Source organism: Anthonomus grandis, chromosome 1 (genome assembly GCF_022605725.1).
Source record: "Anthonomus grandis grandis chromosome 1, icAntGran1.3, whole genome shotgun sequence".
NCBI classification, from domain to species: Eukaryota; Metazoa; Arthropoda; class Insecta; order Coleoptera; family Curculionidae; genus Anthonomus; species Anthonomus grandis.
In genome coordinates this window covers 29,233,661-29,261,272 of record NC_065546.1, presented here as the reverse complement: position 1 = coordinate 29,261,272, position 27,612 = coordinate 29,233,661, and the positions used below count along the sequence as shown (strand labels likewise).

Genomic DNA, 27,612 nt, shown 5'->3' with positions numbered 1-27,612 from the left:
TCTTTGCAAAGGCTTTAGTGAGTTTAATAAATTACCAAATGATATAAAAGTTTGTAATAGGGTTAACCTCTTCAAAAGGCTACTAAGGGAATACGTCTTAACAAAATATTAATGTTAGTATAACCACAAAAATGTAATTTATCCCGATTATGACAGATTTTTATTTTATTTTTTGTTTTATTTTTTATTTTTTATTTTCTATAAATAGGTAATATGTAAATGATTATTTTTGTATTCTTAATTATACTGTAAAATTGTCTTTAATTTTAAATATTTAGTCTGTATGCATCCATATCTAGGTCATGGTTTGACGCACTAGGGTGGTGTGTTTCTATGTTGCCGGGATGTCGTCATTGTCCTGGTGACCCGGACAAAACGTGCAGCCATGGAAACAGCGTGGACCGCACTATTTTGGCTGAGTCAACAAGGCCGCAACCCGACCCGAGCGCAACCAAATCAAAACATCAAACATCGATTGTGGAATTACGTGTGTGTGTGTATGGATGTAAATTAAACTAAACAAGCTTTGTATTTTTATATTTAATTCTGATATGTCATGTAGCATTTTTTGCTAAATAAAGATTATTATATTTTATAATAATTTATGAGTATTACGACCTTTAAGATGGTCTCGTTGGATTCGGAATGATGAAAATAAAAAACAAAACTCCTGGAATTTTCCCGCTAGTGCCCAAGATATCTTCCTTTAAAGGGAGATGCTCCATTCCTTGGGCTTTTTAATTTTTCGGGTATCGAATTTGTTCACTAAAAATTTATTTTTTGCGAAATCGAACTAATCGAATGCGAGCGACTTGCTCCTTTAAATTTGAAGAAAATCGAACATAAAAAGAACATAAAAAAAAACAATTGTGAAATACTACAGTTATATTGTCATTAACATCATTATTGTCATAGTTGGAATACGTCAAAAATTAGTCAATCAGAATCAAGCGGCCATCTTGGGTGGCAGACTATTCCGCCCAAGCCCTGGTTTCCTCAAAAGCGGTACCGATAAATTGCGGCCGCAATAATGCGTTGAATGACGTCATAGAAAACTGTACTATGCACATCATTAGCAATGGTTTTTAAAGGCTAGCGTCCACTTCAGACGGATCGCGGCGGGGCGGACCGGGCCGCATTTCTTGCAACTGCGTTCACTATAGACGTAGCAAGACGGATATTTTTAGGTATACTATATGTTTAGCCAGTTTCAGTTTAGTCGTTTTTGTGTTCATTGAACTGATAAAAAAGTCCTGAAATGGAAATAGATACGTCTGATGAAGAGTTGTCCTGTTTCAAATATTGCTGGAAGAGGAAGTTTTTTCGTATGTCAGAACAAAAATTTGAAGAATTACTGCATATTTTAAATAACGACGAGCCATATGAACGACTGGCTGTCTGTCTCAGGTAAGTAGTATTCTTATTAAGAAACATGCATCAGAATAATTTTATGCAAAATGATCATAGCTCATTTTTTAATGTTCCACGGCATGAAATCAAAAACTATTATTTCTGCGATGATAAACTTTAATTCATTTTAATTCATTCATTTTTTATACTTACTACATTTTATTCTAATTTCCATATAAATGTATTAAGTTTTTAGTCTACTAACATTAACGTTCAGGAAACGTTAGAAATTCTCCCATTTGCATATATATCTTGTTTGCGTGATCAGCTGGTCCAGCTTGTGCGACTGGTGAGGATTGTCCAGGTAAAACTGGAGAATAAACTTGCGATTCTACCGAATAACTAAGTTCATTGCTTTGGACCATAGTATTTGATCCAGTCGTTGCAATTTGACCTGTCTGTAACACTGGCATTCGGACTGGTTCTTGATAATGGCTCCGCACAGTAGGCCGATTAAAATATTGTTCATGGCTTGCTTTTCGCTGTAACATTTCCAATTCAGCGTCATTTATAATTTTAAAGACGGAACCTTTCTCACGAATTTGGATGTCTTCAGGAAAAGTTTTCACTGTACGCCCCAAATTAGTAAAAAAGTCAACAACTGTGTCAGGTTCTTGGCGAGGTTGGTCATACTTTTTCTTAATATAGGACTGAAACAGTGTTTTTGCCGAGGTTGAGGACTGGTCATATTCGTCCTGTACTTTCTTTTTTTTTGAACATAAAGCAGTTAAATTGGAACTCATTTGGGATTGGGACCCTGGTGTAGATGGTGTCGACATGTTATCAAGCACAGATTTTCATCATCACTCGACTGTCTCGAAATGTTTGTTAAACATTTTTCCTGAGTTTCCAAATAACAAGTTAGAAATTGCATTTCTTTCTCATATTTAATAGGCTTATTCTTTGTAGCGGCTTGTCCACTCTTGGTTTTTCGCAAATTGTTTGCGCGCCTAAAGTTGTTTCTTAGCCTTTTCCAGCGGTCTCGACATTCGGATGCTAAAAAGAAAATGTATGGATATATTAAATAAACAATATTTATTTTTTTTGCGGGTATAAACACTAATAATTAAATTATTTTCCAGGTTTTTGGCGACTGGCAACTCTTTTCGATCACTTGCTTTCAGTTTAGAATGTCCCGCAAAAAGTGGATCGGAATACTTTGGCTATAAAAAAAACATTTTGTGTGGTTTTATTAGCTTTGGTAGGCGCCGATTATAAATTTCTGGTGGTCGACATTGGCGGCCTAGGGAAAAACTCCGATGGAAATATTTTTTCGAATTCCAATTTCGGAAAAGCGCTAGCAGAGAACAGACTAAACATTTCTCATGACAAACCACTTCCTGGCACTGAAGATGCTATGCCTCATGTTATCATTGGAGACGCAGCATTTCCTTTGGGAAGGCATTTAATGAGACCATATCCTGGTAACCAGACTTTAGCCTCTGAAGAGAAGAAAGTGTTTAATTATAGGCTAAGCTGAGCACGACGGGTCAGTGAAAATGCGTTTGGCATACTATGCAGAAGGTTTAGAATATACGAAAGACGATTATCCATGACTTTTTAACTTAATAACTTTTTAATTACCAATGTGGGGTTACAAGACGATTTAGAAGAAAATAATGAAACATTGGAAGGATTAGTGAATTTACCACACTTTGGTGGAAATGCAACCCAACTTGCTCTCAGTATTCGGAACAAGTTTAAACAATATTTTGTATCGAATTTCGGATCACTACCTTGGCAATTACAGGTCGTAAGACGAGGATTTCGTCATGTCGAATAATATATACTTCGCTACCGTCTATTTTACATATGTACTTATACCTATGTACCTATGAAATACCTATGTACTTACCCCTTAATTTCATTAAATCTGCAATTTCTTGCCATATATTGTTTCTCCTCTGTTCGTCATGATACCTCGCATCTCCCGTGTTGTACAGTTCCTTATACTGGGACACTAATGATATTAGCAATTCTTCGTCCATTTCTAATTAATTTCCTAGTTAATTTGTTTAATTAATTTCCTAGTTACCACGGCAAAGCAATAAAGAATTAACCAAAAATACTAAAATGCGTTTGTGTTGCTATCGCTCTACGTTAACTTGAGACGGGTCGCAACGTGCCGTCCGCAATAATCCGCCTATGAGGCAAAACAAAAATCCGTTGCGTTCCGCCCCGATGCGACGCGTCTCGAGTGGACGCACTCTTATTTGTTTCCACGTGAGAGTATTATTGCGTTGCGATGAGGCCCGATGCCATCCGTATAGTGGACGCTAGCCTTAAGGATGCGTTGATGGTCGCCGCAACGCAATATGACTGTACCGGCATAATGAATGCGGCAGCCATTGCGGCGAGAAACAGTTCGTTGACGATTTATTACTGTGTTGATGTGTTGTGACTTGTTGTGATTTCGTTTATTTTTTTATTATAAAACTGATAAAATAGGTATTTATGTTTTATATTACAAAGTTAACGTTATATAATGGTGTTTTTTTTAGCGTAATGTGTTCTGGCATAAAACACCATGAATGGACAAGTGAGCAGGATGAAATATTGATAGATTTTGTTAGAAATCATGAATGTTTATATAATGTTCAATGTAAAGATTACAGAAAAACTCAATTAAAACAGAGTTTATGGACGGATATAGCCCATATACTACAAATAAGGGGTAATACAATAATACAACTTCTCATTACCATAAAAAATATATATATATTTTTAATATATTACATTGTTGTGATTGATTTAGTTTTCTCGGTAATGCTGTTCCTGCCATGCTACAGCACCGGGTCCATTAAAATACGTTTTAAATGTCTCACGAATTTGAACTGGTATATTTGCCCCGCGTACGTTGTTGTGAATTAGTGGAAGTAAATTTTCTGTAGGAAGTGAGTATTTCTCTGTCCTATTAGTCACTGTCGGAAGAATATTTGTTTCACGCAGAAGATTATATAAAATACAGGCACACATTATAAGTTTATCCGTGGTTTCCGGACGCGTAGCAATTGGCTGAAAAAATATCCGAAAAAATGCACAAAGAATGCCAAAGGTATTTTCAGTTGTCCTACGAGCTCGGGAAAGTCGGTAATTATAGATTGCTTGATATATTAGTTTTATCAGATACTGATTGATTTCGTGGATATGGTTTCATGAGATGCTCATGAAGAGCAAATGCCTCATCGCTGAGAATAACATGGGGCACCAGCATATTCATGCCAGGCAATGGTTGTGGCGGTGGAATATTAAATTCTTTTTTCAGAATTTTTTTCCAAATCTACTTTTTAAATATATGCCTACAATGAAATTTATTTTATTAGAAAAATTATAAATTATATTCCTTGTTTGCATTTTACCTGCATCTCCTTCTCTGCCGTACGATCCTATGTCTACTGCAACAAAATTATTATCTGCATCTACAAGTGCCAACATCACTACAGAATGAAAGTCCTTGCAGTTGAAGAAAGTGGATCCACTATTTTTTGGAGCCTTTATCCGAATATGCTTACCATCAATTGCTCCAACACAGTTCGGAAAATCCCAAAGAGATCTGAATTTCGTAGAGATGGTTTTGAACATTTCCTCTGTTGGTTGTGGCATTACCAAAGTAAGCATTCTTGCAACAATGGATTCAGCAACCTGCATTATTATTACACTAATCCACGAATGGCATATTCTAAACTGAAACACCAAGAATCGAAATGATTCTCCTGTAGCCAAAAACCTAAAAAAATAACATGTAGTAATTTAGAACACTTGCCTCTTTGTTTTTATTTTTATATTTATAGATAATGACTGCAGTAAGAGATGGGGATATGTAAGAGAATATTACATAAAGAGACGAGGCAAACCTAGCACGGGTTCGTCTGGGGAAGCAGCAAAGAAAAGATCTGAGCAGCTGTCATTTTTAGATAGTATCTCTTTAGGCAAGAGAAGGTAAATTTATGTTACCTTATTTTGCTGATAATACAAACTTTATTATATTTTCAGCACTCTCAGCAACATAGAAAATTCTGAACCTCAGGAGAGTGTAAAAAATAGCACAGCTCATTGCAGTAAAGAGAGCAACAACATAGAGCAACAACAGTCTGAATTACTTACTGTAGACGACACTAGTAGCAATATTTTAGATATTCCAGAAAATGAAGCTGAAACTGAGAAAACTCTAAAAGTTACTAAACGTAAATGTTCAACTACATACACACCTGCTGATGAACGTTTGAAGATATTAAGACAAATAGCTGAAAGGCAAGATCAAAACAAAATGGAAAAGCAGGATGAAAATGATTTATTTTTTGCATCCATAGCAAAAATAACTAGCAAGCTGCCAAAAATCGTTCAGGCTAGGCTTCGAATGCAAAGTGGAAATTTAGTTGGAAATGTAGAGATAGAACATCTATCACCATTGCCAAGTGCTGACTATGGGCGTGGACCATTATCAGCAGGTAGCTCAAAACATCATACAGTACATTTGTTTCCGATGATTCTGTAACACCAATAGGAGCATCCGCTACTTTAGTATTGGCGGAGCCCAGCCAAGAGTATTTTATAAATTTGTAAATTTATCAAAACATGTGTATTTACCAAAACATACATGCTACTTTACTTTACTGTATTTGTGTTTGATGTAGTTAGTATTAATGAAATACATACCTTAGAAGCAGGCATAATTTTTGCTCAGGAATCAATGGATTTTGAACACGATTTGTTGGTTTTGAAGAAAGATCATCTTTTATATATCCCAAGACATAATCAAATAAGACTGGTGTCAAACGAAAATATTCCCTGAACTTATTTTCGTTAGTATATAGATGGCGACAAATCAAAATTTTGTAAGCACCCTCTGTAGTTCTTTTCTTAAAAAGGTCAGATTCACTCCTTCTATGTATCTCTTCATCTAATTCCTCTCCATTTAACACTACCAAAAGAGCAACATCGAGATCGTTCATGTCGATTGTTTTTAACGCAAAACGGTACTGGCGACGCTTTCTGAGTTTACAGATTTATTTGCCGCAATTAATAACCCTGATTTTTCCACCGCAATCTGTCGTCATTCAACGCATTATTGCGGCCGCAACTTATCGGTACCGCTTTTGAGGAAACCAGGGCTCCAGCCATGTGCAACCTTCATACCCCTGATGTATTCAATAAAATATTGTATTGCATTATTAACGAAGTGTTAAATAATACAAATTTAACTATCGAATAAATATTAAATTGGTTTACAATGTTCAGTGTATCATTATAACACTGTATCGTTACTTAGTAAAAGAGAAAGTTGTAAAAGAGTACTAGAGTGTACTTAGTAAAAGAGAATGTTTTTAACAGCACAAAGACCCAGCTAAAGAGAGTGAAAGACAGTGAACGAATAATAGATCGGAATCGCTGCAGCGAGATTTTATAGGATTTGTTTATACGATTTAAAGTTGGTTGATGAAATATATAGTTATATGTTTTGTTTTTCAACAAATAAACGAATTTCAGTTGAAAATACTAATAGGCATTGTATTGGACCAGAAGATAACAATTTTAAATATAACAAAATACTTAAGTAATAATCATATTAAAAATGGTATAATAACTGCAAAAAAGAAATACATATTCGATTAAATATAGGTCACAAACGAAATTTTGAAACTTAAATATATACTTTATAAAAAATTAAAAAAACTAATCTGCTGCTGGAATATCTAACAGATGTGAAAATTGAATATTCTTGTGGCATACTCCGCGGATATTGGGTGCCATCTGGGGAGTTCACGTAATGTATTTTTAGTTGTGATTCAATAATGTGAGACAATTTTGTGAGATGATTGTAACATCAAAGGTTCCAACCATAGGACTAGAGCTAGAATTTACTAAAAAAGTATTTTTTACACATTTATTAATAGTTTTAAATAATGGTAAATAAAAAAACGACATAAATCTAATAACCGAATTGATTTCTTCTAGTCCATTTCGGTAGTACTGCTACTTGTGAAGTTGGTAAGTGCGGCCAAATGAGCCGCCCTCAAAGTTTGCACGTTATTCTTCCGCATTACGTCGGAAACGAAAGAATGAGAGGCCTTCTGGTCCTTGCAATCCGACGATGTTCTTCCCACCAGCCAGTCTCCAGTTATCGTTTCACTTCCGTCGCATACTCTGCACTCACCTTCAACATGAAAATTTGTAAAAATGATTCAAAAAAAAGCACTTATTTAAAGTTTTTTACCCAAAAACAACGCCACTCTTCTCCCTTTGTGTGCCGTAAGGGTAATTATCACTTGTGCCGACTGCGGAAACGGAATTCTGGCACTGATGTTCCACTTTTGTTCCCCAATAAAACCTTCTTCGCTAGGGGGCTCCGTTGGTTTCATAGATATAGCTGTACCATTGTCTTTCTTTTTTATATGGAAAGTCACCCCGCCCAATTCACTATCCCAATATCCCGTAACGTTACATAAATTACCTTTTTAAAGAAAAAGTTATTATTCCCAAGTCATGTACAGGGTCTCGCAATAAAGTGTGGCGACCGATTTCTGAAAAAATTCGCACTGGAAATTTGGTTTCGTCGATCAAGGGTGAAATCTTCAGGAGAAGGTTTGTGTTGCAGTCTTGTAAAAGTAATCAAAATTGTTATAGATGATAAGGAAGGTCTTCTTTGTGACGGATGCTTCATATAGAACATAGATTATGTGTTGGTTTGTCCATTAAAACCTACCAAAAGTTATGTAATTCAAAAGATAGCCTAGAAGGTAATTATTTTACAGCTATAAGACGTTAAAAAATAAAGATATGCAAAATACAGTAAAAATCTGCCTTGATAAAACCAAATTAAAAAAAAGGCTGCTAAAAAACTATTCTAAACTCTGGAATTTTTAGAAAGTAACAGGGTTTATCTGAACCTCGATCTTAGTCAGCTTAGTCAGATATACAGTGCGGCTCTTAATTATCCTCCCCCCCTCCTCAACTCTTTGAATCTTTTGAATGCGTTTATATAAAAATTTGAAATTTGGCACACATTATTAGCAACCTAAATACTAACTTTTGGTCCCTAGCTCATTTTGCAAAACTTAAAAAAAGAAACGAAAAAAAGGCCAGAAGTGTAAGATCGGGCGACTTGATTGGCCACTTGGTAGGCCCTCGACGACCAATCCACCGACATACTAGATGGCGCTCAAGATAAAAGCCTGTAATACACGAACCTTTAATAGTATCTATCTGTTTTACCCCCTCCTCCTAGATGGCGCTTACGGATGCAATGACTCGACTAATTCCTTGAATAAGGCAAGTACAAGTCAAATGTTCTCTAACATTTCTGCTAAAGTAACGCGGTGCCCCATCTTGTTGAAACAGTGTTGTGTTTCCAACTCGAATTCATAAGGATTGTCTTCAATAATCTCAAGGATCAGTAGTTCTATTGCACTTTTCAACATGTTTAAGTAAAGGTCCCCTGTCAAGTTTTGATCTTTACTACACCTGAACAGGTGTAATACACGAACAATAACTCTTTCTCTTTCTATGTCCACTAATTCATATCTCCTTCTTAACTACTGTTATTTATTATTTTATTAAGTATTAAGTCTCTGTTGTAGTAAAAATCATTTTAGAAAATATTATTTCGTATGCTCTATTATTGAAAAGAAGAAGAAAATAGACCTATTTACGTATTTAGAAGAAATGATATGAAGTTAAATCTTGAATGATAATTTTGGTTTTATTTAATTTAATCTAAGTCCAATAAGTTTACTTGAGATTTTTTTCTATATATACCCAGGAGCAAAGGTTTTACCTATCGATCTCCGAGCTCGTTTCTTCTTTTTAATATCCTACCTAACTTTATTAACCTATATTGAAAAGAAGAAACGAGCTCTGAGATAGATAGATAAGACCTCAGCTCTTGAAAGCAAGAAGCAGAAATTGCAAACAAATTTAACGAATATTTTGTTAGTAGTATTGCTAGTATTATCCAAAATATTCCACACCCAGCAACAGTTATAGCTCTTAATTTGGAAATTTCCAACGACTATAAAGTTTTTTCTAAATTTGAAATAATATCCTTGGCAAAAATGAAAAGCATTTTTAAAAGTTTAAAAAATGTAGGAGGTGGTGAGAGTGGAATATCGAAACAGGTTCTATGTGATGCCGCATATATTGTTGGCGTCTCTTAGACGTGATTCATACATCTCTTAGTACTGGCATCTTTCCTGAATCATGGAAGTTATCAACAAGTTCCCAAGGTGTCAAACACAAAAAATCACGATGAGTTTCGACCAGTACCCATTTGTAAAAAGTTGCTAGAATCATGTGTAAAGGAGCAGCTTCTTGATTTTTGCACTAAGAATAAATTGATAATACCAAACCAATCGGGTTTTCGGGACTCTCACTCATGTGAGTCAGTTATTGTTTGTTCGAGTGATAATTTTCTCAGGATAATACTGGTGAAATGGCTTTGGCGGTATTCCTAGATTTCAGAAGAGCCTTTAAAACTATAAATAAATATATTTTGAGTAACAAGTTAAAATAGTTAGGGACTAGGGGGAGTGTTTTAGACTGGTTAAAATCCTATTTGTGTAATAGGGTCCAATAAGTGAAATATAAAAATGTTATGTCAGGAATTCTTAATGTTAAATATGGTGTTCCCCAGGAATGGTCTTAGGTCCATTATTGTTCATCCTTTATATCAAGGATATGGTACATGCAATAAAAAAGTGTAAAATAAGTTTATTTGCAGATGACGCTATGTCGTATATAGTAGGAAGGAACCTACATGAGATGCAGGCAGACATGAACGGTGACCTTCGTAATTCATTCGAATGGCTCTATTTAAATAAATTAAGCTTAAATACAAAATCTAAATTTTGTGTCTTTGCAAAGAAATCAAAAACTTGTCAAGCTGACATGAATAATGTGCAGGTTATTGTGAATAGGGAAAAGTTTTCGAAAATTTTCCACCATTCACAATAATCTGTTTAATCACAATAATCCATTTACAACTCTGTTTTGCACTGGTATTTGGTTTGCCTCAGTATAAAGTGGACAAACTAAAAATAATTCAAAACAGAGACATGAGATTAATATTGAAATGTGATCGTTATACTCCTGTTGCGCCTATGTTAAATGTCCTAAATATGTATTATCTGTAAAACAAGGAAATATGTTTAATGTGTACTTGTTTATTTTTACAATAAAAAAACGTCAACTACCCGAATATATTGTCAAAAATTAAGAGTATTCGCTGATGTACATACATGAATACAATACAAGAAATCGTATAGATTTTATTCTGGTAAATAGATGTCGAACCAGTCAAATGCTCAACACTGATATATTCAAGGGCTTAATTGAGTTTAATAAACTACCTAGTGACGTCAAAAGTTGTGATAATTTGAACCAGTTCAAGCGGCTTCTAAGAGGATTTGTTTTAAATAAATGTTAAAATATTGTGATATTTATTATATTCTTGTCTTCGTCAGTGTTGTTGTAATATTATGTCATTGCCATTGTTTATGTACCATTTTAACTTTAATTTTAAGCTTACAATTTTAATTTACCATTTTATATTGACATTTAATTTTAATTTTAAAATTAAATTTACAATTTTAAACTTTTTTGTCTTTATTATTTTTAATTTAGGTTAGTTTTGTTTAGTTTTTCGTGCTTTTCAAGGTTTTTGTATTTTTTTCCATGCAATATTTCGTATTTTGTAATTTGTATATTTTATAGTCTTTTTTAATACCAGTTATTTGTATAAAACCACCAAACTTTAAGAGGTGATTAAACAAGTCTATTGCAACAAAAAAGTCGTATACATTTTTTTCGAAAAGTTCTTAGTTCTTCTGGTATTTAACATTTTTTGATTTTTCAATCAAATTTCTTTGTTCGAATTATTTTTTTTCCATATAAACAAGAATATCTCCGTTATTCTTACCACCACATAAAATTTAGATATACCATCTGAAAGATAATTTAATTTGCTATAAAATGGGTATATTTAAGTTTTTGAGTATTTTTTTATACCGGGTGTTATCAGAAGTGAAATGTAACATTTGGGAAATGTAATAATAATAATAATAACAATAATAATAAAGACTTTTATTTCAATAAATATACATTATAAATACAAGATTTTAAAGTAATGGAGAAGTCTAGCCCTAAAGGCTACTCTAACTTAACAACAAAAAGAAAAAATAGCATATGGTTTTTTTTAATTACATAAACTAACAATAATAAAATTAAAATTCTATTTCATAAAACTATAATATAATACTTATAGGTTAAACATAACAATAATGAGGTTTATAGAGTCTTGCCGGGAGAGATCAACAAAGTAATACGTATTTTAATTTAATATTAAGAATACTTATATGAAAAATATATAAAGTTATAAAGGGTGTTTTTTTTAGAGGCGGATTTTGGCATTAATATTTAAAAATGATTTCGGGCATGTGACCCCCACGGCTGGCGCGTACGTGGCGTAATCTAGAGGTCTAATTTTCACACACTCTGTCCAGTACTGCAGGCTATATTTCGGCAATCACGCGTCGTATGTTGGCTTCCAAGTGCTCAAGTATTTCGGGTTTATCAGCGTAGACAATAGACATGCGACTTAACATAGCCCTAAAGAAAATAATCTAATGGCGTTAAGTCGCACGAACGAGCTGGCCAGTTTACAGGTCCATTCCTTGAAATTATTCGTTGCTCGAATGTCTCTTGCAGTAAATTAATTGTTTGGTGCGCTGTATGGCACGTGGCACCGTCCTGCTGAAACCACATTTCTGCAACGCCTGCCAATTGAGGCACAAAAAAGTTGGTTATCATGTTTCTGTATCGCTCACCGTTTACTGTAACGTTCTGACCATCAGCATTTCTGAAGACATAAGGACCAATGATTCCACCGGCCCATAAAGCGCACCAAATGGTTAGTTTGGTGCCATTCAGCTAATGTACGGTGCAAAAGATGATGCTGGGGTTTCATTCATCATATCAATTCAACTCCTGGACAAGTTGAATTTTATATGCTCTCAATCCGAGATCTATGCGCAAAATTTTCCATAAAGTGGATGGACATAAGTTCACTTGTTGACGAATTGACACATTTGGATCATTATCACCACTATGCTGCACAGCAGCTATCGCTTATTGCGTGCGGCACCGTACGGCGTCTTACGGGATGCGTATTGTCGACTAGAGTAAAAGTATTGGGAAAACGATCAATAGTTTCTCGAATTAATCTCTCTGAAGGACGATTATGAGCACCATAAAACTCACGTAATGCCCGATGTGTTTCTCGAATAGAACCATGTCTTTCAAAATAAATTTGAACAATTTGGAAACGTTGCTCCGGCGTGAGTTTGGTCATGATGAATTGCCAAACCAAACTAATCTAAAAATAACCCAGAACTGTCAGGTCTACTGTAATAAAAAACAGTGTTGCCAAATGAAAGTTCTCCGCGTCTAAAAAAAACACCATTTAGATGCAGGAGCCCATTTAAAATCAAATATGATTAAACAATAAATTTTATAAAATAATAAGAATCTTGTTTGTTCATATAAAATCTAAGGCTAAAGGACTGTATGTACAATGTACATGATGGCATGCCCTCCTACGGTTGTTTTTGAAATAGATATTCCCGAAATTTATATTTAAATTTATTTACATTTAAAAGTTTAAACTCATTAGGTATATAATTCAATAGCATTAAACAGAAAAGATTTTTTGTAAAAAGTAGATTTAAATGTAGGCATGGTGAAGAATCCTTTATTTCTTATGTTCAAATTATCTACTTTACCCCTAGGGATAAACTTATTTTTTAGTTTTATTATTGAAGAAGTTGAAACTGGTACTGTAACAATCTTGTGTACAAAATTTGCTAAATGAAGATTGCACCGATTTGACATGTTTAGCCATTTAGTGTTATTTTATATGATATATGTTCATTCCTTTTAATACCATATATTAATCTGCAACAAGAATTTTTCATTTTTTGGATTCTTTCTTTTTCTACTAATCGAAGACATGGCATGTATATAAAATCACAGTACGAATAATGGCTCAGGACGAGACTATTACACAGTATTTTTTCAAATCTAAAGTTAAGCGAATGTCTTTGGCTGTATATTAATTTAAGAGAAAGGAAAGATTTTTTATTCAAATGCTTAACGTGCTCGCTGTAACGAAAATTTTGATCGAGGACTAATCCAAGATTTTTACCTAAAGTAACATAGGGGAGTTTTCAACGTTTTTCTTAATAATGTTGCTGTTTTTGTTATTAGCAATACATAAAAGTTTTTACTTTGCTTAAATTAAGTTGCAGATTATGCTGATAAGATTTATGTTCTAATAGTTTTCAAGTCCAGATTGACCTTCTGTGCCGCATCGACATACTTAGATGTGTCAAAATTGTATACAAGCTGTGTGTCGTCAGCGAAAGCAGTGACTGTGCAGTAACTAGTAGATTGAAGAATATCAGCAGTATATAATATAAAAAGTAGCGGAGACAGACTTGATCCTTGGGGCACACCAGATCGATTTTTTATAGTTTCAGAGCAACGTGTATTGTACGAAACTTTTTGGGATCGATCACTCAGAAAAGAAGAAATTATGTTTACAGACTCATCCCTAAACCCGTAATAGTGAAGTTTGGCGCAAAGAAGTGAATGGTCCAAAGTTTCGAAAGCCTTTGAATAGCCTAATAAGACCAAAAGGCTGGCCAGTCCCTTATCGTTTGACTCGATAATGCTATTTGTAACCGATGCTAGGGCAGTAGATGTATTAGAGTTTTTGAGGAAGCCACATTGGTTATCCGGAATAATATGATGATCGGTCACAAACGCATAAATCTTACCGTATAAGATTTTTTTAAATACCTTTGAAAGTGCTGGCAAAATGCTTACAATTCGAAGATCTGATAAAGATGCAGGATTCCTAATTTTCGCTAATGGTTTGCCAATTGCCGTTTTCCAAGAATTGGGAAAATATTGTTGTTCAATGCAGCAATTGACTATATGTAGAATATATGTGTCTAAGAAGGGGCTACATAACTTTAACATGGAAACAGGTATATTATCCGTACCTTGCGCATTTATTTTTATTGAGTGTATAGCTTTATGGATAGCTTCTGTAGTGGAAAGGATAAAATTAAAAGATAAGTTTTCGTTCCATGTATTATTTTTGTAAAAGTTGATATTTTCAGTACCTTTGGTAGAAACATTCTGTAGAAATGATCCAAAATAATTATTTATAGAATCAGGGTTGAATAAATGAGAAGGCAAGTTGTAGCTCTTGGAAGTCGTATAACGCCAATATTGGATAAAGATTTCCAGGTTTTAGATGGATTATTTCGAGCACAGATGTATTCAATGTATTGTTTTTTAGCCTTTTTTACTATTTTAACTAGGTTGTTACGAAATTGGTTGTAGAAGAGGCGATTTTCATTTGAGCGGTTTTGTTTAAATTGTTGTAAAGCTAAGTTTCGTTTATTTTGTGCCGTTACGACCTCGTTATTAAGCCAGGCAGCCGCTTTTTTTGAGACTTTAACCTGCCTTAATTGCACATGGACTTCAAAAAGGGCCAAAATTGTTTCATTAAGTTTTTTAATTTTTTCGTCGATATTAGAGTTTTTTCAAAATTTTAAACCAAATTGCTCCATGTAAGTCATGTTCAAATGGGCGTATATCGAAATTTTTATAACACCTATATTTAATGAATTTTGGTGGCGGCTTACATGTTTTCAAATTAATTTCTAAGAATACCAACTCACGGTCTGACAAATTATTGGTAGACAATATACCGCAGGAAGTGACGATATGTGCAAAATTAGTGATATCTTCTTCGTTATCGTTTTTCTAAAATTTGGTAAATAGGGAATGTTTTTTTCAGCAAAAACTACTGCATTTTCAATGATATTCTTACTTTTGTGATGGCTATTTGTTTTCACAGCAATATCATGGGCAAAAGAAAAAAAACCAGAAAAATTGAAAATTTTATATTTCTTGATCTTTTGAGCACCAATGCGGTGAGTACTTGTAGATCTAGCTTCCCTAACATAACTACTCCACAAATGTCCGTTAGAGAAGCCGTAAACAAATAACATAGCGGGATATTCATTCTTTAAGAAAAAAAGGCAGGTTTTCCTTCTTTTGTAAATGGCAATGAATCCGCAAAAGAAGGAAATTCACAAACCATGTATTACTACTTGATTTTAAAATAAAAGCATAGATATTTACAATTTGACAAGAATTGTGATTAAGTTTTCACTTCGACTTAAAGTAGTTAAATAAGCAATTTGATTTAAACGTACTTAAAAAAATAATGCATATAGTTTCACAAACATTGAATATCGGGACATCTTATTTATTTACGGTGTCGCAAATGGAAACTCACGGAAGGCAGCAAGGGAGTATGCGCTTCGTTTTCCTAATAGATGACAACCCCATAGAAGTACATTGCAGAAATGTTCAGACGCTGTGGGGAAACTGGCGTGGGACTCTGTAAATTTTCTCTATTTAGAGAACGAAGCGAATAAGGAAGCGAAGAGACAAAGATCGCTTAATGCCTTGGCACTCTATAAACATTTCCTTATAAACTTCGTTGTTGCGCGGGCATAGAGAATTCGATAATTATCTATTTTAAAAACATCAGACAATTGAGCATAGTCCAGCTGTGAATACAAGAAGAAGAAAAAGAAAATGACATTGACATTTTGACTTTTTTTTATTTTGCTTATGTCAAAAGTTTGTTGTGATGTGAAACTTAGAATTAATTTTTTGGCTTTGTTTTACTGTTTTACATTAATTTTCATTGGTTCTAGCGCCTAAAATGCTTCCTGTGCAAAGATTTTTAATTAACGAGTTAGAAAATCGGCAGCGAATGCAAGAAAATCGTTGACCATTTCTGGATGTTGTAATAAAAAATCTACCAGCACAGCCCATTGGGCCAGCTGGATTGGTTTTAGGTGCTCTACTTTGATTCTCCATATCTGTAACAACAATAATGAGTTGATTATTTATTAAAAATGGCATTAAAAACTACTCTGGAACAATTTAAGTTTATTCCAAACATAGTTTCTTCTAAAGAAGCTAAGATATTCAAAGGCATATAATAGGTATTATAGGAAGTTAACAGAAATAATATTATGATGTATACCTACTTTTTATCTATAATGATTTGCAATTGCAAAGTGTAATTTTACATAGGATATTATTTACTTGAGGGAATGGATGAGTACTTACCTAGTAAAATAATTTGATTTCTCCTTTTCCTTTTACCCTAAATCATAGAATACAAATACAAATAAAAAACGAAAAACTGAAAATAAATCATGACATAACACTTAAAAAAATCAGGTGAATCACTGAGTGACTCCCGTCCATCGCACATTAAATTTTTTCTCCCTCCTAATAAAATTTCCCCGTTCACGGCGTACGGACGGGGAGTCGGTGCCAAATCCAAATAATTAAGCCAATAGTTTATTTTTTCCCACAATACACGCTAAAAAAGGAAGAAAATAATATCTTTACAATAGAAAGGACCTTTTCGTTATCGCTTAAGAAAGCGAGATCGTCTATATTCATTCTGTAACGAAAAAACCCGAACGGCGTTACAGAGTACGAAATACCGTAGAGATAGAGAATAAAAAGTTTATCTATCGCTATTTGCGTTACAGAGTCCCACTCCTGGTTTCTTTCGAGGCTTGCGGATTAGAGAAGGTGGTCAAAATGTTCAACGCTGGAGACAAGAAACTGCGATTATAAGAGCTGTTACAGAAGATAGATCTAGAAGTACTCGTCGCATTGGTGCTGCATTAAGGATTCACCATTCCACTGTACATAGAGTTCTTAAAAAAAATAATTTGCATCCGTTTCATTTGAAAAAAGTCCAGGATTTATTTCCAGTGGATGGTGAGGTGAGGCTTCAATTCTGTAGGTAGTACTTGAATAGGTTGCAAGAGTGGGGAACAGATCAAATATTTTGGACAGATGATTGTGAACATTTACAAGGGCCGGAATAATAAATTTAAGAAATAACCATATATGGCATACAGAAAACCCTCATGCGACTGTTGTTTCACATTTTCAGCATGAGATAAGGGTCAACGTATGGATAGGATTAATGAAAGGTTTTCAAATTTATTAAATAATGGCGTTGTTGACTTTCTGGGAGAAATCCCCTTAGCCGCTAGACAGGAACTTTAGTTTCAAATGGACGGATGCCCAGCCCATAATGGCAGAATTGTGCAAAATTCCTTAAATCAATGCTATGGGGAGCATTAAAATCTAATGTTTATAGTATTAACATTAATACTCGAGACGAACTAATTAATCGAATTAGTGTGTGTTGCAATGAAATGCGACAAAAACGCGTTGAACTTGAATGGGTTGTTGATAGTGTCAGAAGAAGATGCATCAATATATATGTATTGAACAAGAGGGAAGACATTTTGAACAATTGTTATAATTTTAGGTTTGTTTAATGAAATTTTGAATTTTTAATTTTGGTCAATCAAGAAATATAAAATTTGAAAATTTTCAATTTTTGTGGTTTTCTTTCTTTTGCCCATGATATTGCTGTGAACACAAATAGCTATTACAAAAGTAAGTATATCGTTGGAAAGCATATTAAATGCAGTAGTTTTTGCTAAAAAAACATGCCATTTACCAAATTTTAGAAAAACTACAACGAAGAAGATAACACTAATTTTCCAAATGTTACATTTGACTTCTGATAACAAACGGTATAAAAAATTACTCAAAAACTTAAATATATCCATCTTATAGCAAATTTAATTCTTTTTTAGATGGTTTATCTAAATTTTATGTGGTAGTAAGAATAACGGAGATATTCTTATTCATATGAAAAAACAAGAAATTTGATTAAATCAAAAAAGGTTAAATACCAGAAGAACTAACAAGTTTTTGAAAAAATGTTATACGACTTTTTTGTTGCAAATGACTTGGTTAATCACCTCTTAAAGTTTGGCGGTTTTTATAGAAGACATCTTGTATAGATATTATGCTAAATAAACGATATTATTATTATTATTATCAATCGCCAAAATTCCTCGTTGGACCCTGTGTATACATCATCTTTATTACCTTCTTTACTAGATTTCTTCCCTTTGCTTTGAGCATTGATTAAATTCTGAACATCTTCAAGTACTCTGCTGAGTGCCGTCACACTATCATCTCCTTTAGTAGATTTCAGTTTGTCCTCCACAAGACTGTCCACCACAGTCTCCTCAGTTGCTTCTTTTCCGTCACTATTAATAGCAGCTTGATTCATTTTGGCAGCATGGACAGCTGCCAAAGCCTGACCTCGCCCCAGTATGGCTTTTCCACCATCAACACCACCGAATGATTCGATAGTGGGTTCGACTGAGGTTGATCTAAAATGGAATTTTTAAGTTACTATTATTAAAACAATGAGAGATTTTGGGTGATTTTGAATTTAAACCTACTTAAGTGTAATATTATTCTCCAAAGGAATAGGTATAATGAGAGGTACTACTGTAAAATTATCACCCAAATTCGAGGCGGTATTTAAATTTTCCTCGATCTTATATAGAGGAACTACGTCTCCATCTTTAATCGCATACAAATTGCTATATTCTTGCCTTTTTCTTCGCTGATGGTCGGCTTGCTTAAATGGGTTATCGAGTTTAGACCTTGAAAATCTTCGTTTTCTGTCCTCTGATGCGGTTTTGCTTAATTCCTCTATGAATGAACGCAGTTCGTCGCTTATGGGGTTGTTCTTTATGTATTCCCGAGTACGTTCTGCCAATTCACGTTTCGCCCTTTCCCATAGTTCTTGATCGTCCTCCGATGATGGAAACACTAGAAGGATCAATATAGTTGTGACGAGGCGAAGGGATAAAGACATGTATATAAGGGTTTTTACATTGAAAAAACTGATTTTAATGAAATATGTCACGTGTCTCGTAAATGTCTTTTTAATATTTATTGATTAATGCTATGTTTAGAAATTTTTTTATTACTTAAAATTTTTTAAAGCGGCCTGCGTTTAAACTGATTCATAAAAAATAAAAGATTTAAAAAATAGGTATTTACGTAACAAGTTTGTAAAATGATCCTTTTTTTTATGAATGGGGTATCTGTCGCCTGAGCCATAGACGAATGCCTTTCTAAGCCATGGGAAGTGTGTAAATTGAATAATTTACCCACGGTAGTAGAAAAAATGTTTGATTGCGGTTAAAAATGCAAATAAGTAAATTTGAAGGCACAGTCTAAACGACATGTCGCTCTAGTTTATCCTTTTTAAAAATTTCTTTTACAGAATTACGCGCTTGGACTGTTACAACTGAAAGTAAAATTACCTCCTAAATTTAAAATAATTTATTTGACATTACAGTCTAACAGTGGCGGCTCGTGGGTTATGCGATGAGGTCGGTAGCGGCAGGTATTTAAAAAAAAATTCCTCAGAAAAGTGTAATAAAAATATGTACCAACCATCATCATAGGAGATTTACATTTTTGTATTTTTTTTAAATTTTTATAGTTTTTCTTAGTTTTTAATTTTTTATAATTTTTTTGGTTTTTTTATTTTTTGTATATTTTTTTGGTTTTTTTGATTTATACTTATTAGCTAAACATGCTTATAAATTAACTCTAGCCTACGTTGCTTAGAAGTCGCAAAATGGTTTATTACGTCTAGTGTAGTACTAGTCTACTATCTACCTAGTCTAGTCTACTATCTAGGTAGGCATTCCCATTAGGTTAATAATATCCTCATTCTATTAACACATAAATTCAGTAGAGGATGAATTATCCTTATTTAATATGTACTTGTATTTGTTTCTTAAAGAAAAATTAAACAGATTTTAAAAATTTATTAAAAATTCTATAGCAGAGTATTATCTAAAGAAACAATATATCCATCTAGAAAACAAAATAAACTCTTTGAAACAGAAAACAACTTTTTAGTATAAACATATCACTTATAAAACATTATATATATTTGTTGGTCTCTTATAATACTAACAACATATCTTAAAACTATAATATAAATAAAAACTTCATTCAAGGACAGATGTTTACATAAAATAAAAAGAAACTCTTAAAAAAACCCAAGTTGTAAGAAAAACATTAGTTCTGATCAATTCCGGGTGCTCAGGTCCCTTAGTCTCTATACCTATGTCTCGTCTCAGTGAACACAGGAAGTGGTATGGTACGAGCATGAAATAAAATTTAAAAAATAGGCAGTGCAAACCTTTTAAATCAATTTACTAAATGATTCATGTGAAAAAAATACAAAATAAATGTTTAAATAAATATGTATTGTAGTGTAAAGTCAGCAGTATAAGCATTATTAAATTCTTAAAGTCCTAATAGAATTTACATTGCCTATCGCTCCATGTTTTTCTTGTAATGGGAACTGAAGGAAATTAAAAAAATCTTTTATTACTATGTTTCTCAGAACCATTTAAAATATACATACTCTTACATTAAGGAAATTTTTAGGATCATAATACAGGGTGTTTCAGAACTATTGGATCAAATTTCTAGGGGTTTTTCAGTGCAACAGTACAATCCATTTGAGTATAGGAACCCATGTCCGGAAATGTGTCATTGGCAATTCAATTAAATGTAATTGCAAAATTTGCAAATTTTCGGTTCAGTCGACATGTTGGAGACACCCATGTTTTAATTTTCTACAAAGGACGACTAGCGCCATCTCTTAGTTAGAGTCATCGACGCCTCTCCGTGTGTTAAGAAGAGATCGATAACGCCTTCGCGCGAGCGGAACTTCTGACAGTTAGTTAGTTCGTCTCGATACCGCCATCCATGACTTACTGCTCTCCTCGCTCTCGATACGGCCTGTCCACTCCTATTAAAAGGGTGAACCCGCCTCTAAAAAGCAATACCTCACCGCTAGATGGAGAAACAAGTAAATATCGATCCAAAGTGCGGCGGGGGGGTCATAGGTTCACGTTCAGGTCGAAAAAGACATAGAAAAGAGAAAGAAGGAAAATAAAATATTTTACGGGCTCCAGTCAGTCCGGCGCTATAAACTGTTTATAACCCCTATAAACTGTTTATCTATGGTCCGGCGCCGGTCAGGTTAAAAATTATTTAGGAATAAAATAACCAGAAAAGATAATAAATAACTACCTGTAATTTTGATACCTGAGTCTTCTATTTATTCCGAGATACAGGGTTGTTCTAATTATTTCTACGGCTGTTCGCAGTGTGTTAAGTTTTGCTTTGTTTTTCAGTGTTTTGTGTACTCTTTTGATTGTGTAGTGGTTGTTGATACCAGTTTTAAGAACTTTTTTTTCTCTGAAGGCTTTGCTGGAAGTAACCAGGTAAGATCATACTAATTACACATATTGACATACTAAGTACACAACTTATTAAATCGAATTTATTTGTTATTATAAGATGTGCTAATAATAATATAGATAGTTTAGGGTTATGATAAACCATGCCTGGGGCATTTATTATTTGGATAATATAAAATATGAGCATTTTAAATTTCACATTCAAATTTTATTATTACAATCAATTAGTAAACTTGTTATACCTATATACAGAAGCACTGAGGGGCCACACAAGTTTTTTGATGTGACTATTTTTGATATATTATTATAGTTAAGAGTCAATATAGTGTTTGCAGACCAGGTATAGCCAGTTTAGTATCTCACCGAGTATCTGACTAGAGTCGAATAATATTACACCATTTGTAATATAATAGCAGATCAACATTTAAACTACATATTTATATGTACCTAATATCTTTAATATCATCTATGGTCGCAGTCAGATAAAGACTTTTTTGACAAGAACTAATTGGAAATATTAGATATTTATAAAATAATTAATTTTAATTGTATTCAGGTATATTTAAATATATTATTTTAAAAAATGGCTCCACTTTTTCCACCCGAAAAATTAATTATGAAATTATAAAAAAAATTATGAAAGTGACAGTATTTTAGATTTATATGCTTTTAAATTTGCTAAGCTATGCCTAATAAAAAAATTTGATAATTATACATACATTTTATAAATAAAAATTTAAAAAGATGCTCTATTTTTTCCAAAATTTTTTCTCTCTTGTACATGAGATTGAGAGATATATCATTTTCTATAGAAAGAGAGAAAATTAACGGTATGTCAAAGTGTGACACATAGTTGAATTGGTAATTAAAAAAGCTATTTTAAACTGTAATAATTCAATAAGAAAATAATTGAAGTGTCTAGATAAGAAAATACATGAAGTTGATCGAAGTTTGACAAATCAAATTTAAAAACTAATGCAATAATTGTTTTTACCATAAAAAATAGTTTTGAATATGTTCTTGCAGATTTTAAAATTTTTACAGATATAATAAGCTTTAAAGAAAATGCTGATTTGCATTTTTCCTAAATATCTCAAAAACCAAAAAAGGTAAAAGTATGCTGCTGGCATCTTACTTACAAAGAGTTAAAATATTCTTTAAAAATTTGTCCTTTTAACTAATAATTTTTCTATCTGTCATAGTTTACATTTTTTTACAAAGCTCTCATGTCCAATTGCAAAAAAATAATCTTACTTTTTTAGTATGATTATTTTATTAAAAAAAATACATTGGCTGGTTTGTTTCAAAAAGCATAACATTTTTATAAGCATAGTGAAAAATAACAGCTGGGGCCAATTCACTATGAAACTAAATTTTATTGTAAAAGTTTAAATTAATAAAGACCAATCAATCTTTTATTGAAATATAGTTTTTAATATTTTACATGGTCAAAAAATTAATGTTTTTATATTTGAAAATTTTTAACATTGAATATCTCAGCTGAAAAATATAACCTCAGTTTTACTTATCTATCATCGAAAGAAAATATATTTTATATAAAAGGGATATTTTTGAATTGAAACAGAATAATTATTGTGTTTTTGCAGATAAAAAAAATAACAGGATGCACATGGAAGAAAATACAGATTTTTCTAAAAATCGCATTCTACATACATATGTAGTAAGTATTTGCTTGTATACATTTTAGTCACAAATTTAAGATAGTCTAATATGGGATACAACAATCCTGGGTGACACTCTATTTTAATTTTTTTTCAATTTTTGCAATATCTTTTATTTTTTTAAAGACTAAAAGTAATCAAAATATGGGAAACATTAATAGTTATGGGCAATATAACCTGAATAAAGGTCTACATACATATATGTAGTGAGTAAAGTTTCTTTAAAACATATATATGAGTATATAATTTTTAAACTCATTCTCTAAGAACTTTTTAACTTTAATTAATATGGTTTTTAGGACAATATGTCTGTCTACTGTGCAGTTAAAGATTGTGGCCTAATAAAAACTAAGAATCATAGATTCCCCAATCCTTCAGTGGATTATCTTAGATTTGAGAAATGGGTGAGCTTGACAGGCAACAAGGCTTTGTTGGACAAAAATCCCAACAAAATTTACAGTGGTAACCGAATGTGCTCAAACCATTTTACACCAAGTGACTTTGGGCCTAACCAGGTTCTTTTAAAAACATCAGTGCCATCATTAAATTTACCAGGTCAGTTTACACATAGTTTTTCAGTGGTGTAGACCATGAGCAAGGGGGTAACAGAGCATTTGTCCCCCACAAGACAGTTTGTCACTAGTTGTTTTTTTAACCCACTTTTAATCTGTTATAAAAATTATTACTTATCATGCCACTTTAAAACTTTTCAGTCTATGCCACTACGGTTTTTATCAGGTTTATCAAGTTTTTAAAAATTAATGAACTTTTTTTTTGTGTTGTAGATCCCTTACTCAATATTAAGTTTAAAATGCCAGAAGAAGACTTTCCAAAACAAGATAATATTTCAATTAATAAACCAGGCATATCAGGAATAAAGAGAAAACATGAGGTGGAAAGTTGTGTCACCTCCAATCCAGGGCCCAGTGGCTTGCAAAAGTTTGAGGTAGAACAAACAGAAAACCCGTTAGTGGAAGATACTCGGTTGGCACCTAGTAAGTTCATTATATTCTAATTTCTAATATGTGTATATTTTATAAATCATTCAAATATATTTGTTTGTTTTTAAACAATACACAATGATTTTATAATATACCTTTTTTCAGGAGCAACTGAATTATTAAGAGCAGTTGATGTAACTAGAAAAGTCCAGTTAACCCCAAAGGCTAAATACTTTTATGAAAAAGCTGAGTACTTCAAAAAGAGGACAACTAAGTTACGAAGATCAAAAATGTCACTTAAAAGGCAGCTGCATTTTCTAGACTTGACTAATCCATTTGGGTTTAAAGGGGTGATTTCGAGCATGGATAGGATCAGGAAAAGGTTTTTTGAATCTCAGATAGAGAATTCCAATAAAAAGCCAAGGGGTCGAAGGTTTACGCTAGAGGACAAAGTCCTTGCTCTTGCATTTTATAAGCACAGTGGTGCAAATTACAAATTTATGAGCAGGATATTTGCCCTTCCATCAAGACAAACCATTGGAAAATTATTAAATCGGATTCCTGTTAAACCAGGCATTAACTATGAAGTTTTGTCTATATTAAAGGCTGAAATTAAAAACTTTAAGGATCCTAGGGATAAAATTTGTCTTCTCATGTTTGATGAAATGAGCATTGAACCTCATTTATCTATAGACAGAACCAAAGGCAGCATAGTTGGCTTTGAAGACTATGGTTTTTATACAACCGATAAAATTGCAAATCATGTTCAGGTTTGTAATTATTATTATTGTGTAATACTATAATGTAAAAATTATATTTTGTTTTTAGGTTTATGTTTTGAGAGGTGTCATGAGGAAGTGGAAACAACCGATTTATTATAACTTTTGTTATGGGGCCACAAAAGCTCATGACATCAAAAACATTTTGAAAACAATAATTTCTGAATGTCACAAAATAGGCCTAACAGTTATTGCAACAACATGTGACCAGGGAACTAATAACGTCTCGGCAATTCGGTCTTTAATTGCTGATACGAAAGAAAAACATGTAAGATTTGGTGAGGAGTGGACAAGGAACACATTCGAGATTAATGATTTGGAAGTTGTACCAATCTATGATGTCCCACATTTAATTAAAGGAGTACGAAATAATTTTTTAAAATATAATATACTATTTTCAATTGATGGACTTCAAAGAGAAGCAAAATGGGATCATCTAATTTCTCTTTATGAAATGGACTCATTTTTCGGAGAGCTTAAACTGTGTCCCAAATTAAGCGATATCCATGTAAACAGAAGAAAAATTAATAAAATGAAAGTATCCATTTGCAGCCAGGTTTTAAGCCATTCAGTGGCTGTTGGATTGAATGTACTTGCTCGTAGTGGTAAGATTTTTTATAAATGAAAAAAATCCTTTTTTAGTCAATATGATTGATTTGCTAGTTTTAAGATGTACTGTTTTCTTGAAGTATTTACGCTTTTCTTAATTGTTACTGAATGTATTATTTATTTCCAGGTATGAAAGTAAACTATAATGAGCAGATACGACAAATGCCGAGGGAGGCAGAAAGTACAGCTGTTTTTGTAAAGTTTATGGACCAGCTCTTTGATAGCCTAAATGGAAGTACGTTTCATCCAGGAAAAAGGAAAATTTTAAGATCAGCCCTAACTAAAAATTCTGCACATTTTAAATTTTGGGCAGCTGCAGTAAGCAATTTAAAAACATTTCGATGTGTAAAAGAAAATAGCCTTTGTATTCCTCCATCTTTTAAAAATTTAATTTTCACCATCGAAAATTTTAAAGTTATTTTTGATAAATTAGCCAGTTCAGAAATAACTTATTTAATGCCCAGGACTTTCAATCAGGATCCTTTGGAAAACTTCTTCGGTCAAATACGACAACGGGCATTTAGATTTATTAACCCGACAGCCGAAGCATTCACCCCTATTTATAAATCACTTTTAGTAAAAAATCTTACATCTAAACATTCTATGTCAGCAAATTGCGAAGATGATGAATCCGAGATATTTCTTACATTGCAACGACTTGTGTCACAAGTAAGTTTTTTGCTTTAAGTTAATAATTTTAAAAATTAAAATTATATGTATTTTTCAGGGACTGCCCGAAGATGATAACAAAGAAGATCCAGTTGAATATACTGCTATTCCAAGCTCATTGCCAGCCAGACAGACACCTATGGTAGAAAAAGTATTAAAATATGTTTGCGGCTATTTATTTAAAAAACTGAAAACGAGAATTAGTGTTAAAAACTGTTTCTGTATGAAAATGTTTTTAATTCGAGATCATGAAGAGGACAATGTTGACAATGATATCATGATAGAACGGGAATATACAGATAATAAAACAAGATTGTATTATGTCAATAAAGAGTTTGTGTTTAAGTTGGGTAAGGCATATTCCATAATCAAGTATGTTCTAAACACAGATCTGCATAAGAAGGGAGTTCTACAATATGTTTTAAAAGAACTTTTAGTAAAAGTAAAACTTACATCCTGTATGCATAATCATTTAATATCAAACACTATTTTTAAATATTTTGTTAATGTAGTAACTTTTAATTATATTAGGGAAATTAATAACATTCTTAAAGGTAAAAATGTAAAGTGCCTCCCTGTAAAATGTCCACCCTATTTTAAAAATGCTAAAGCACTACAATTAAAACGCTTTAATTACAAAAAGTAAAATAAACTATTAATCTACAATTTGTTGTGTTTTTTTTTAAGCCTCAAAATAAGTGGTATACAATAAACTGTGTTTATTGTATACCTCTTTGATTTTAGAGAGAATATTATATTTAATGCCTTCAAACAAACTATACAATGTGTTCTATTTAAGACTGTATCACCTCATTCTTATTTATTTTATGTTGAAATTACAAACTTTTAGGATTGTCTCACTAAAAAAGGCCTTTATGACCTAGTTTGCTTTTTCTCATACCTTTTACTCTACGTTAATTAGCAGACCTAAAAATCCAAACTGTGCAAGCCGTTTTTTCCTTAAAAAAGTTATAATTGGAATAAAAGGTGTGTAAATTTTCTAAAAACTTCCATTTAACAACTTTTGTTAAGTCTTTTTTTTACTTAACTGAAATAATATTTAAAAATTTAAATTTTAAAGTTAATAATTTATAGGAAATAAAAACCAAAAGTACATTCAATTAAAATAATATTTCTATTTTTTAAATATTAATTATTGTTTTGGAGAAAGGAAATGCGAAATTCAATTCTTGTGAAGTAAAATTATTTCTTTTTTCTAATAAGAAAACCATTGCCTAGT

The 27,612-nt window shown here is 32.6% G+C and overlaps 1 protein-coding gene and 1 long non-coding RNA gene across 5 annotated transcripts; both read right to left on the bottom strand.

The window, feature by feature from the left end:
• Positions 1–4,108: 4,108 nt before the first annotated feature.
• LOC126742464 (uncharacterized) lies at positions 4,109–5,368 on the bottom strand. Of its 2 annotated transcripts, XR_007662575.1 has the most exons (3): positions 4,770–5,368; positions 4,485–4,709; positions 4,109–4,425 (listed from the first exon to the last, which is right to left on the bottom strand). It is a non-coding gene; the product is annotated as an uncharacterized LOC126742464 (long non-coding RNA). The 2 variants fall into 2 exon arrangements; XR_007662573.1 differs by having other exon boundaries at positions 4,109–4,709.
• Positions 5,369–6,897: 1,529 nt separating this feature from the next.
• On the bottom strand, positions 6,898–19,337 carry LOC126742385 (uncharacterized). 3 transcript variants are annotated; one of them, XM_050449045.1, is made up of 5 exons: positions 18,852–19,336; positions 18,490–18,779; positions 7,625–7,861; positions 7,348–7,564; positions 6,898–7,261 (listed from the first exon to the last, which is right to left on the bottom strand). In XM_050449045.1, the coding sequence occupies exons 1-4, from the start codon at positions 19,271–19,273 to the stop codon at positions 7,362–7,364; spliced, it is 1,152 nt and encodes a 383-aa protein (XP_050305002.1). In that variant the 5' UTR covers positions 19,274–19,336; the 3' UTR covers positions 6,898–7,261; positions 7,348–7,361. The 3 variants fall into 3 exon arrangements, with proteins under 3 accessions (XP_050305002.1, XP_050305010.1, XP_050304995.1); XM_050449053.1 differs by having other exon boundaries at positions 7,256–7,564; positions 19,008–19,337; XM_050449038.1 differs by having other exon boundaries at positions 7,256–7,564.
• Positions 19,338–27,612: the final 8,275 nt, after the last annotated feature.